General features: G+C 47.0%; 1 protein-coding gene across 3 annotated transcripts in view; it reads right to left on the minus strand.

The window, feature by feature from the left end:
• NKAPD1 (NKAP domain containing 1) overlaps nucleotides 1-13,580 on the minus strand; it is a 219,599-nt gene that overhangs the window by 116,508 nt on the left and 89,511 nt on the right. For all 3 annotated transcript variants that reach the window (XM_069614285.1, XM_069614284.1, XM_069614283.1), the window contains one exon: nucleotides 6,680-6,835. In XM_069614285.1, the coding sequence (XP_069470386.1) occupies nucleotides 6,680-6,835 (156 nt within the window). The remainder of the gene's footprint in view (nucleotides 1-6,679; nucleotides 6,836-13,580) is intronic.

A 13,580-nucleotide genomic window follows, 5' to 3' on the forward strand; every position in this document is an offset into this window, starting at 1 on the left:
GAAGCGCTGCGATATTGGGGGATGGGTTTACAGACTATTTGAAGAAACTGACAAGGGCAGCGCGCGCAATATCAAAGCAGCTCTCTCCACCCTTCACTAGAGAGGGGGGAAACACAGCAGGGTCTGTTACGGAGCCTGAACAACAGCTACAGCTGATGCCAGGTGACTCAATTTATGTCAGGAGTTTTGTGCGTCGATGGAATGCACCACGGTTCTATGGCCCGTACGAGGTAGTGTTCTGCACGCCCACGGCAGTGAAAGTAAAGGGCTTGAGGTACTGGGTGCACTTGACAGATGTACGAAAAGCATATAGTAATGTGCAAGAGGAGGTAGATGAGGAGGCACAGACAACAGCAAAAGATGCAACTGAGCAGAGTGTCTGAAAACAGACTTGTGTATGTGTGTTAGTGCTGGGCCTGAATGGGAAAATGACTGATGAGTGTACTTGCATTATTTTTAAGATGTTACTAAAAAAAAAAAAAATCGTTTTTTTTCCTTTTTTTATCCTGAAGACTTATATGTAATAAATAAAGTGATCAAATTATGACGTGTTTTACACCCTTATCTGTGAATACCCTTCCCTGCAACCCTACCCGCTTCCATTCCCCGTCCATATATATATTGGCACTGATGGTGCCAGCAAAATGTTTACATGCATGCACTTAATGCACTTTTATATCTCAAACAGGAGCTACCATGGCATCTAACGGGCAGCCTGCAATGGATAGAATTAGTAGAATGAGAGAATTATTACATGAGAGATGCAGACATTCGTATGAGTGTGGATTATCTGTGTGCATTACGTTTTTTATACTAATGTTTGCCCTGGTTACATATTGGTTTGTAGCGTTCATCTCTATCGAGATGAACGAGGGGGGAGGGATTAACAGCACTGGGATTAACAGCACTACTGGGACCAATACAACTGCAAGTGTCAATACTAGGGAAGGTGATTTTTTGGTGTGGGACGGAACTAAACTTGTATGGGCTTATCATACCACACCATCCAGTGCTGTCATCTTACAAAAGAAAAAGCCACAGGGTGGAGTGCAAAACAACACAGTGTCTCCACCCGGGATATCTAATTACAATGCCCGCAGTTTAAATGACCGAAACCCGTCTGCCATATCATGGTTGTATAACACCCCCACCAGCCAGCCTGCCCCCATACTAAAAAACAACCTGCAAGATAACGTCAGGGACGAAAAGGAAAAGCTGCTAGCAATACACAAAATATTATATGATGCATGGGCCAAGGGGAGCGGGAATGAGAAATGGGGGTCTATTTTATCCCTCGCCCAGGAAGTTGGGAAGTACATGAGGAACAAGAACAACAGACGAAAGAGGGAAGCAGGGAGGAGGAAGTATGATGAGTACTATGGGTTAGGTCTAGATAAAATGGAAGACCCACGACGCCCCCATCAATCAAATAAATGGTATGCGGATATGAGTGCCACAGCTAAACAAACAACAAACGAGAGCTGTTATGTCTGCTCCCTCATCCCTCACGCTTCAGGTACACCCAAAGTATTGCTACCCAAAGAGTTGCCAGGAGAGGGGAAAGCTTACGGGGGATGTGCAGAGCATGGATGCCCATAAAAGGCACACCTGCATGGAACGAGGCAGTGATGGACGAAGAAGAATGTAGAAGGCTGGAGGACTTAAAGTATTCGTTACTTAAGTAACGAAAGGGGGGAAATGTAGGGGAGGAGTGGCCCAAAAGACCCCCCTTGCCTACATCTCCACCCCAGGTGAGGGCCATGGCTCATCGGGCGTCCCCTCTTTACCACCAGGGCCCAGGTGGTGGATGGCTCACCTGCTGAAGACATTGCCCGCACGTATTGAATTTAGCTAGGCCTCAGAAACCATTTTGTCTACCAAAAATGGTGTGAGCTCAGCGCACTGTAGCGCGGCCCCCACCTTCGGAAAGTTTCAGTTATCCCTGTCGCCGCAGCACCATGGCAGATCCGCTGCGAGCCCGTTCCCACGGACATGAGCTAGCGTAATACACTGACATTGTAACAGTTCACCTTCCGCAGTGTATCATCGCTCCCAGCATGACCCGGCCAGCAGGCCTGGGCAATGAAAAGAACAATAAAATGATCATCAGATGGCAGAAAGCCTCTACATATTAATGCCAAGACCACTTGCAAAGTATGCTTGTCTCCACAAAATATCTTATATTACAAAAACCTGTAAAATGTATAAACATAAGAAAGCATGCTTCCATGATATAAGCAATGGCGAGCCCACACCATTGCAGTTGGGTACTAATAATAAAGGAGCGTTCCAGGGATCTATTTGTTACGTGTATCACTGGGAAACTTACACTCAATGGTATTGCGTCATAACCAAACTAATGCTGCTAGAGTACACGAGAAGACGAATGTAACCATACGGAGGGCTCATGTGCAGAATGCGCGAGAATGCACTTGTCATGTGTGTATGTCTAAAGCCCCTTATGTACCACCACCGTCACGTACAGTGGCGGGTTACTTTCTATGTACTCCACCAACCTCGCTACTACCTCATTTACTGCAAATGTATATGCATATAACTAAATACTGTAGTTGGTAAAACATAGTGTACGAATAAGGTGCTCAGGCTGGACATAATCGAGACACATCCAGCAAAGTTGAAATGCATGTTTTAAAGTGATTTGAATAAGTATTATGGAGTGTTCAAATGTTTGTGATGTTTTTACCTAAAGTCGGCAACACACAAGGAAGATACCTTTGTGAATATGTGCAAGGCCATTCCCCCTCCCACCCTGCGAAGACTGCCAAACATGAGAGCAGAGGCCCGCGCCGCGCTGCTCCACCTCCCACAACCAGACTGGAGCCGCTTCAAAGATTTGTAGCCCCTTCTGCAGCACCCAAGGCCGCGGCCCGCCACCTGCATTATTTACAGCACAGCAGTAAACCTCTGCCTGAACACTCACTCCCAAAGGCGCCCCCTCGTAAACCCCCTAACCCACCGGATCATCTTAGACTTATGGCCCTGTGCAATCAGGACACCCAATACTTCGACAACCCACAGCGGCACATCCATAACAACTTCTAACAAGACAGAAATACCTGTACCACCCGTCCCAGGCCCTGAAGCTTAGCACCTCGACCTATGGCCCCGGTCAACAGGACACTGGTAACCATGTCCTGACGTATTACCATCAGACCCCTCACAAGGTGCATTCCTCCTGTGTTGCATTAACCTGTAGAATAACCTATTGGAAGATTTACTAAAGAAGATAATATTGAAATGACTGAATGACTGCGGTGTGCATGACCTAGGGCAAATAAGTCAGGAAAAGACATTCATCTCTGACACTGGCTGCGATGGCACAACAACACCGCCCGGATGAACTCAGCCAACCCGCCAGGCCCAGCCCAACCCACGAGGCTGACCAGTGACGTCTTCCAGCCAAGGCCAACCACCTCGCAGCAGCACCTATAGCTAGTCATTGCCACCCAATCCCATTGAACTTGTGCCCCCTATAGAATGTAGGTTCTTATGACGTTTTTTGTAAATATATACGCCTGTCTTTGCTATTGTCAGACAGAGCGCTCTCAGAGTTTGCAGAGATCTTTGCATGCCCTATTCTGATTGATAAACTCCCATTTAAGCTCACCCGCACTCTGTCCTGGCTTTATTCCCGATTTGGGAGAGTCCTTCATTGTCTCTCATTGCGGGGAGGATCGTGCTGGTTGGGGACGCTTGCCTTCAATTGCCAAAAAGCGTTCAGCCGTCAGCCCCCTTGAGCTGTCACTCGAGACTCCACCGCGATCGTAAACGGAGGTAAGCACATATCCAGCAGGGATAAGAATGAACATAGAACAGAGATAGGTGGCAAGCGCTAACTAATGTAATTATGTAACCTCCACAGATCAGACAGCCAGAATAATCTACTTTCTGGTAAGGGCATGGAAGTTTAAGTTATTTTTCACTGATGTTTGGTTAAAGATGCACGATTGCTGAACAACCCCCCCTTTTTGTTTGGATTTGAACAGTAATACAATTTTATGAACTACCAGTATCACAGGTATGAATATGATGAGAATAAGCAATCTTTAAGGATTTGTGTTTTATACACACTGGTACCACTATACATGATATTAATGTGAATTTTTCTGTCCTCCCATGCCACAAATCCTTTCATGGACTACAATTCTGTTGGGGTATGTGCAATTTTACAATCCATTTAAAATGTTTGACAATGATACATGTGCAATGGTGTATATTGACACTTCGTGTGTTTGTACTTTGATGCGAACTTGTATTTATTCAATTAACAAATGTTCACACTGTGATAGGTTGATATTTGATGATTTACATATATTTATCAGTGCCTAGGAGACCCGACGATGGACACAGTCCGAAATGCATTGGCCATGAGAAATTGGGCACTGACTTGTCAGGCTTAATACTTAAGAAATAATAAACTGTGACACTTGTGTGTCAGAAATAAGGATATACATTAATCTCTACCTTGTCTCAACTGAATTTGAGTGAAACTGAAATGGAGTTGAAAACAATTTAATATTTACATACTCTGGAATGAGTATTTTGAGTGAGCACACTCAGGAACGGAAGATCCTCTGCTCCTAATTTTTTCTTTACTATTGTACAAAAGTGCCATTTATAGCAAAACTGGGTTGTGGCAAAATTAACTGTGGGAGGTTTTGAACATTGTAAAACTCACATCATAAATCTGACAAGCCCTTAAAAACCAACCAGCTGAAAGCAAGGCGTCAACCATTACCCCTGACCAATCCAGTGGTTTAGAGGCATGCTTAGCTAAGTCTGCCCCTACCATATACTTCTATGATGTCACCATGCTCTATATAAAGAGTGGTTGACAGAACTAGAGACTCTTTCCTGAATTTCCTGCGCCCGCGTTCCTGATCTTCGACATTCATCCTGCCAGTCTCCAGATCCCACTGCAAAGCCGAAACATAGCTTATTTCAGATACCACTGAAAGGCCAAAAGCAGAGCTGATCCTACTCCTGCTAGGCCAAAGCATAGCTGAACCATCTCAGCAAAGCCCTTGATCCGGATATCCCACTAAAATCCCATTAACCAGTGGAAAAGGTGTGGTATCTTTAGTATCCTGAGACCAGACCGGCTTATCCACTACCTGCATCCAGCTGTACTTGCCATCCGGTGACCAGACCTTTGCCAAGCTGTCTTTTGACAGGAGAGTCCGCTATCCGGTGACCAGAGTCTTTTGTGACCAGAACCATGACCGTTCCAAAATCCCAAAACTCAAGCGTGGACTGCGAGTAGTTTGCCATCCCAGAGAAACACATAGCCTCCCCATCTTGATGTTTGTCTTTGTTCCCCTCTATAAGCAACCCTATCCATATCCTGATAACGTGTCCAACTGTCCGAATTCTCTGTGCATCTTGTCCTTGATCGCCAAGCGTCAGCGCCACTTTTCTCTTCATTTCTGTCTGGCATAGATCATAAGCAATATTTTGATTAAATTAATTAATTTTCCCTAAATAAAAAAAGGGGTACACTGCGTGAAGGGTTACAACTGCAGCATAACTTTTATATTCAGGGGTGGCATTCCTCTTTTCTTAGCCATTAAATCTAGTTTAAGTAAAATTTGCCTTTCATTTTAAAACCGATTCTCTTTTTCACTGCTCCATTTTCCTAAAAACGAACCTCACTCTACGTTCCAAATCTCTCTCAATTCACCAGCTAGAGAGCTCCTTTCACTTCTATATTGTCCCTGTGATATATATCTATTCCCCAGTCCAATAACCGCATTGAAAATCCAAGTTAATGTCAATTTAAACGGGAACTGAGAAAATGCAACTTTCCAACGTGTGAATTCAGCTGCAGCATGTTTGAACTTTCCACTTGTTTTTGAATTGTATGCCTCTGGTTGATCCCTTGCCTTGTGATTGCTAGTGTTTATGCATTCCTGTTGTCATGAGAAATCATATTTGTCTCAAAGATTTAACACACATTAATTGTCAATTTCCAAGCGTCATTTCATGCTATTGTAAAGGTTTTAAAATCCACCTCTTATCCCCAAATAACTGTTGCTTCTTTCTATCCACTCTGAATTTGATTATTTATGGGTTGAGGGAACATTGCAGGGGGAAATCTTAACTTGGGTGCTATCCATCCAAATTCAAAAAGTGCTCCTATTCAATTGTGCTTTGTATATGTTCATCTAGAAGGTTAGCCAAGTGTAGTTTAGTTGTTTTTATTGTAATTATCACCCCATTGGCGATTGCTGCCCAACATTAAAATTTGTGTCTTTTTTTTAATTCTAAAAATAAATATTGTATTTTCACCAACCGGCCTAGTTCATGCTCCATTGAGACCCGAGATATTTGTAAAAGGGGCTGTGATACGGGTCAGGTATCGGCTCAATTTGAATTAATTGAAATTAAAGAAAAAGCATTCCCTTTGAGTGCCATATCACGGATAAGACCAAGTGTCCTGGTCTGGTGTGTGACGCCCGATTGGTCTCCTTAACAACGCTTACACCTGGGCTCATTCAATGGGGGTTTTAGATTGCAAAAATCTAGAGCAATTAACGTAGAGCACACATACAAATCTTAAATCATCAGGGCAGGCTACTCTTAATACTGCCAAAAAGAACAACAGAAAGGTCATGTTAACTTAAAAAGATGCAGATATGCTTCTTTAAACTGCACTCACCTATCTGGAATGCTAGCCTCACATTCATAAAACCGTTTATTCAAAGATCGGACTTGTCGTTCCTCTTCCTCCGTGTTCAATGCAGCCCGAGCCAAGCTTTTAGCTTTCAATTGTCGGTGGACATCACTTTCAAAACCGTCACATCGCATACGGGTCCTGGAAACAACAGACATTCAAAAAACCCTTAGTGAGAAAATTCCACCAAAAAGGCAGGATATACTTCTGAACACTCCAGAATACGGTTTACTCAAGCATTTCAGGAGAAGAAGAAAAAAAAAAAAAGCGGCTTCAGAGCACTTAAGAATTAATCAAAGCCCAAAAATAAAAATACAAAAACAAAGGCTCGTCATTACGTACATCAGCTGGTAAAGGTCCACGTGTCTAGTTTGGTCTTCGTCATTTGTTTATAGTCACTAAACCCTTTATTATTCTCAAAATTAAAATGTCGAGGGTATTTTGCTATCCGTTCTTAGCCAATGGGTCACATTTGTGAGATCAAAGAAGAGCAGACACTCGTGTAGTAACTGGAGTTTTAATCCCCAACAAGATCTGAAGAAATCATCTTGCTACCCTACTCTGGCAGTTCACCAAGTTTCAGAATGCTTTAAGCAGATGACAGACACATTATTCCCCCAACTTTCCTTAAAGTAGTTTGTACAGGTTTCCTTTATTGGACATCGCTCCTGCAAAACCAATATCAGCATCTTCGTAACAATAGGATTTGTTTAGGTTTCCATATATTACAAACACTGGGTATTCGCAGATAAAAACACTGTAGTAGAACATAAGAGGAAAGGTGCTCTAAAATATTACAATCAAGTCAATTTACAGTATTTCATTATCAGCAATAGAATACCTGTGTGTGGTCATCAGTTAGTGACCTCAAATGAAGTTACTGAAATGGGCACTTCAAGCACAACCAACAGGCATAACAAAAAACCTGCAACGGATGATCTATCTACGAAAAGTAAGGCGTTTGTTGCCAAGGAAATCACCAATTAGCCATTGATATGCTTAACCACCTTCACAATAAACTACCGTCACAAAAACATCACATTTTTGCGTTTAAAAAAAATTAAATATGAAACGTTTACTCATATGCAGAAGGAAAAGACTTACAAGTTCGTCATAAAGGTGGCCCTTACCAGGACATTCTCTTTCCTTCCGACAAAGAGCCCAAAGTAAATCATTTTCAGCTAAAGTTCACAATGTGCGCCAAGTCATTCTCAGCAAAACGGCTCTACTGCCCCGCCCTCTTCCCAGTAATCATCATAGCAGGATTCTGCCTCACAAGACAGATGTTCCTAGCTTTCTTTGTTGGACCAATCAGCTCCCTTATGGTGACTCTGGCCCCTGCACTGCAGCGAGGCAGGGATAAGACACTATCCCTCCAACTTCACATCCTGTTTTTGATCTAGTCTCCGTAGAGACTGGGGAACTTCTGGATTTCTTTTCCCTCCTTTGTTCCTGCAGGTACGGGAACTCATGCATTCCCCTACGCCGACCTGCTGTTCGCCTGGTTACGTGACAAGTTTCTAGAAGTTAACCATAAGCCGGTTATTGCTAACCGGTGCCCCCTTTAATGGGGGTAGATACCCCACATTTCAAAGGAGTATAAACTGATTTCAAATGGTAGTCTAGTGAGTTCAGTGTGTAGTCAGTAATAATTCTTGGGTGATCCCTTAGATAACGTGGTTACATAAATTAGATTATATATATGTGTTTTGAGGCCAAAAAAGTAAAACAAACATATTTTTTCTTATGAAATATAGATTCATATAAGTACAATTAAAGAGGCACACTGCCATCTGTACATTCATTGTGAACAAAACAATAATGAAAATGAAAAGTTGAAAGTAAAGTATGTTGCATCACAATAGGTAATTCCAACTGAGTAAACAATGTTGCATTAACATGTACACTTCTATACTTTAGAAAACTGTTGGTACATTAGTACAGTCACATACGGTTGTATCTCCTAATACCCTCCAATGTTGGTAACAAAGGTTTGCCAACAAGTTTTGGATAATAACAGAATCCTTGGGGGGGCGTGGCCAACCGCCATGTGAGAAAGCCGCGCTTCGTTGCAGCTCCGCCGATGCGCCCATCATTCTGCCCACAATCTGCATCTAACTTGAATTAAAGTATACCTGCTACCCGGAGTTCGCCTCAGTACAGCCTGCTGTCCTTCCGACGGTGGTCCGAGACCTGGGCGCAGCTCCAAAGAGGAGATACGCCGTGGTGTAGGTGGAGAGTGCATGGCCCAAAATGGCGGCTGCCTGCTGACGACGGAAGAGACGAGCGCCGCACCGCGCCGAAGAACAGTGCGGAGGAGGAGGAGGATCGCCCCAGGCTCCGGCGGCCCGGGGGACTGCCGACTCTGTCGTCCGTTGGCCGAGGACTGCACCCGCCTCCGTGCGCCTCCCTGGCGCGTGGCCCGCAGCGCCTGCGGCAGGGGCACACATCAAAAGGCCGGGACCCGAGGATCGGCCGCGCCCAGAGGCGACACCACACTGTGAGGTACGGAGTGGAAGTGGGGCTGGGGGGGACACTCGGCTCAACTGATCGAGCCCACTGCATCACCCCGGAGACGGGCTGCACCCCACTGCCGGGGCCCCTTCTTAGACCACCGCGGCGGGCGCCACGGAGCACACATCCGTACTGAATTGAACTGTGGGACCACGCGCTCTAGGGGGGGCGCCACAGCACACAATCCAGACCTCGACTACCACCCCCAAGCCCGCCCGTGCAAGAGATGTCCGTAAAAGGCGCCAGGAACAAGCACAAGCAGACAACGATGGAGGCATTCGCAGCCACAGGCACCCCCAAACCAGGTGCCGCCGCCACAACCTCGGCGGGCTCGGCGGAAGGGCCCCCCGAATCCACGAACTCGCAACTACTGGAAGCCATCATGGCGCTCCAAAAAACCATGGAGGGCAAAATAGATGCCGTGGCCATCGATTTAAATCTACTTAGACAGGATGTGCGCTCCATTGCAGGCAGAACTGAAGCGTTGGAGTCCCAGGTAAAGGAAAACACCGAAGCAAAAACCCGCCTCTTGAGTGAGGTAGATGCCCTAGCCCAAAAAGTTAAGAACCTCGAAGACAGGGCGGACGAGGCAGAAGGGCGGGCGCGCCGGAATAACATCAGGATCATTGGACTGCCGGAGGGAACAGAAGGAAACGACCCCACGAACTTCGTCGAAAATCTGCTGCTGCAAGGGGTCGGAGCTGGCAAACTGTCTCAGGGCTTCACCATCGAGAGGGCGCACAGATCCCTCACTAAACGCCCACCACCGGGGAATCCGGCGAGGCCGATTATTGCTAAAGTCCTCAATTATAAAGACAGAGAGACCATCCTGGCTCACTCACGGAACGGGGGCCGCATAGAATTTGGCTCTGCCAAAATCGCAATCTACCCGGACTATACCCTCCAGGTTCAGAGAAGTAGAGCTCAATACGCCCACATTAAGGCCAGATTGAAAAATGCGGGCTTGCGATACATGCTACTGTACCCGGCCAGACTGAAGATCATCCACAACAAAAGAACGCACCTCTTCGAATCGCCGGCAGAAATAAATGAATGGATGGACAGGGAGCAGATCCCTGACATAGATGGAAGGCAACGGAAAACACGAGAAAACGGCACCCCCAGGGAAGCCTAACGAAACCTCCTTATTGGGAAGCATGCGCAGCATCCTCACCTTGCAGATTGTGGCACTAATGAGTGTCTAGGAGCTGACCGAATGGCACCGCGTGGTGTCGGACACTACCAAAGGATTGACCCGCACCCCCGAATCTCTTTGGGTGACTAACCCGCCCGTAGGGCACCAAGAGACCGTAGGTCTAATGGAGCGGAAACGGGGATGTCAGAACGGGGGGAACCCCGCTAGACTAGTTCTGTTAACGGCTAACGCCAAGTTCACTGTTCGTAAGGACGGGAGCCCGCCTGTTGGAATCCCGTCCCAGTTAGTTAAAAGGGAAGTCCAGGACCACCTTGATCACCGCACAGCACCACTCCGACCTAGAGTCAGCAGGAGCTCCTGCCAGAACAAGCCACTGAACCACATACAGACAGGCCAGAGGGCGTCGCCACAATGCAGCCCACCCACATACCCACATATACGCCACATCATGAATAACATAGTCAAAGTCATGTCATGGAACGTGAGGGGCCTTAACAGCTACATTAAACAGCACAGGGTCCACACCTTCCTTAAACGCCACAAGATAGGAATTGCCCTATTACAGGAGACCCACCTGAATGCACAGAAGCTAGCAGCACTGGCTAAGAGTTGGAGAGGAACCCTGATAGGCACCACGTACTCCAACTATGCACGGGGAGTTCTGATATGGATTGCCCCCTCCATTCCCATCAACCTAACATACACTAACATCGACAACGAAGGAAGGATGGCCTTGCTCCGAGGCACCATTGAAGGCAGAGAATTCTGCCTAGTGAACACTTATGCCCCTAACCACGATGCGACGGTCTTCTTCCGTTCGTTATACACCCGGCTCAGTCCGGATAGAGACGGCACGCTCATATGGGGGGGGGAAATCACAATTGCACCCTTGATCCACGCATGGACAGATCGGATAGCAAACATACCCGCCCTTCCCCTCCCGCTAAAATATTGAAAGCCCTTTTACATCAATACGCCTTACTAGACCTCTGGAGGACTCGGCACCCGGAAGGCAGAGTCTACTCCTTCTACTCACCTCCACATGCGGTACACACCAGAATTGACAGTTTACTGGTGAGCGAAGAACACTTAGACACATTTGAAGATACGCAATACCTTGCCAGAGTACTATCGGATCACTCCCCCATAGTAACCTCTTGGACAATAATGGCACCCCGACCCCCCATACCCACATGGAGACTCAGAGGCGAAGCACTGCTGGATAAGGCATTTCAGGAACAGATCAGACAATGCACTGTAAACTATTGGCAGACGAACATGGAGAGCGTCCAGCACGTCCGCACGGCATGGGAAGCTTACAAAGTAGTGATCAGAGGGGAGATGATAGCCATCACAGGGGGAGCCCAAAAATCTATCACAGCTAAGTTGGCTAGCGCCGAAGATGAGTTGAAGCACCTAGAATCTATAGCCTCCTCTGACCCTGCCCACGTACACAAAATAATCGAACTAAAGAAGGCCTGCCTACAACACTGGGAGGCCCTCGGGAAACTCAGCTACACCAAGTACATCGAAAGGAATCACGCCCTCGGTGATAAACCGGGCAAAATACTAGCATGGCTTTGCAAGCGGGAAACCCCCAGAACACCCATCTGCCGCATACGCGACGATAACGGCATAGACGCGCACACACAAGCCGCCATAAACCATGCATTCGCTGGGTTTTACCAGGCCCTCTACACCGACTCCCCACCGCCCACAGACACTGAAATAGAGGATGCACTGGACATCATTAGATTACCACATCTTGAGGAACATGCGGCTGAATCCCTGGAAGGGCCAATAACCCCTGAAGAGGTTGCAGTGGTCATTAGGACGCTTCCCTCTGGGAAGGCACCGGGCCCGGATGGACTCCCAGGCGAGTTCTACAAGGCCTATGAAGACGAACTAGCCCCGCTGCTCTCTCAAGTCTTCAATGAGGCATACGATACAGGTCAACTACCTAGCACCATGAGGGAGGCGACCATTATACCACTCTTAAAACCTAACAAAGATGGCGCAGAGTGCGGCTCATATAGGCCCCTGTCCTTATTAAACACAGATAGTAAGGTACTCGCGGCAATTCTGGCCATGAGGTTACGTAGAGTCATCCCGACACTGATCCACCAAGACCAGACGGCATATGTGCCCAGCAGAACCATCACAGAAAACCTACGTAGACTGCACCATGTCATTTACAGCACCGAAGGCAGACGGACGCAATGCGCAGTGGCGTCCTTGGACGCCTCCAAAGCGTTCGACTCAGTGCGCTGGAAATGGCTCCTAGCTACCATGTCCAAGTTGGGGCTAGGGCCTAGCTACATTAAGTGGGTCACACTCCTCTACACCAACCCGGAGGCCAGAGTACGCACCAACAACACCTTCTCACACAAATGGGAGCTTTCTCGAGGAACCAGGCAGGGTTGCCCCCTATCACCCATGCTGTACATTATGGCTATAGAGCCAGTGGCAGCATACCTGAGACAAGAATATGGAGATGGGGGCATAATGGTAGACGGGGTGAACCATGTGATTTCTATGTACGCCGACGATATGCTCCTCTATTTAACCAACCCTGCACACATGCTGCCCTACGTACTAGAAACCTTAGACAGGTTCCACAGATATACGGGGATCCAGATCAATCAGAATAAATCCTGCCTGTTCCCCCTAGCCGCCTTGAGCGGAGTAGCGACCGATAAGCTTCCTAAACTAGCCCTGAAATGGGAACCCTCCTCTTTTAAGTACCTGGGCATTAGGGTGCACAGAGACCCCAAGACAGAGCACGTGCTGAATACAGTAAGGGCAAAGGAAGGATTGGCAAGATCAATGGAGTTCTGGAGCAAGCTACCACTGTCGGTGGCGGGCAGAGTGGGCCTACTAAAAATGGTAGCGTTGCCCAGACTCCTCTACTTCTTCACCAACGTACCATATAACATACCACGACAATTCTTCACTGAACTACATAGGCCGTGCAGGACGTTTTTGTGGCAAGATGGAAGGCGCAGAGTCGCCCTGGAAACGATGCAGAGACCGTATGACAAGGGGGGCCTCAGGGTACCTAACTTCGAACTGTATTACCTTGCTGGACAATTGAAGCATGTGATACAATGGATGGCCGACGAGGCCACTACAGACACTCGCCTGCTGCAACCTGGAGTCACGCAACTGCTCCTCAGGGATCTGCTATGGTCTGAACCCAGGACCAAACAACCTCAC

Source organism: Ambystoma mexicanum, chromosome 9, assembly GCF_040938575.1.
Source record: "Ambystoma mexicanum isolate Mex_15411 chromosome 9, UKY_AmexF1_1, whole genome shotgun sequence".
Lineage (NCBI taxonomy): Eukaryota > Metazoa > Chordata > Amphibia > Caudata > Ambystomatidae > Ambystoma > Ambystoma mexicanum.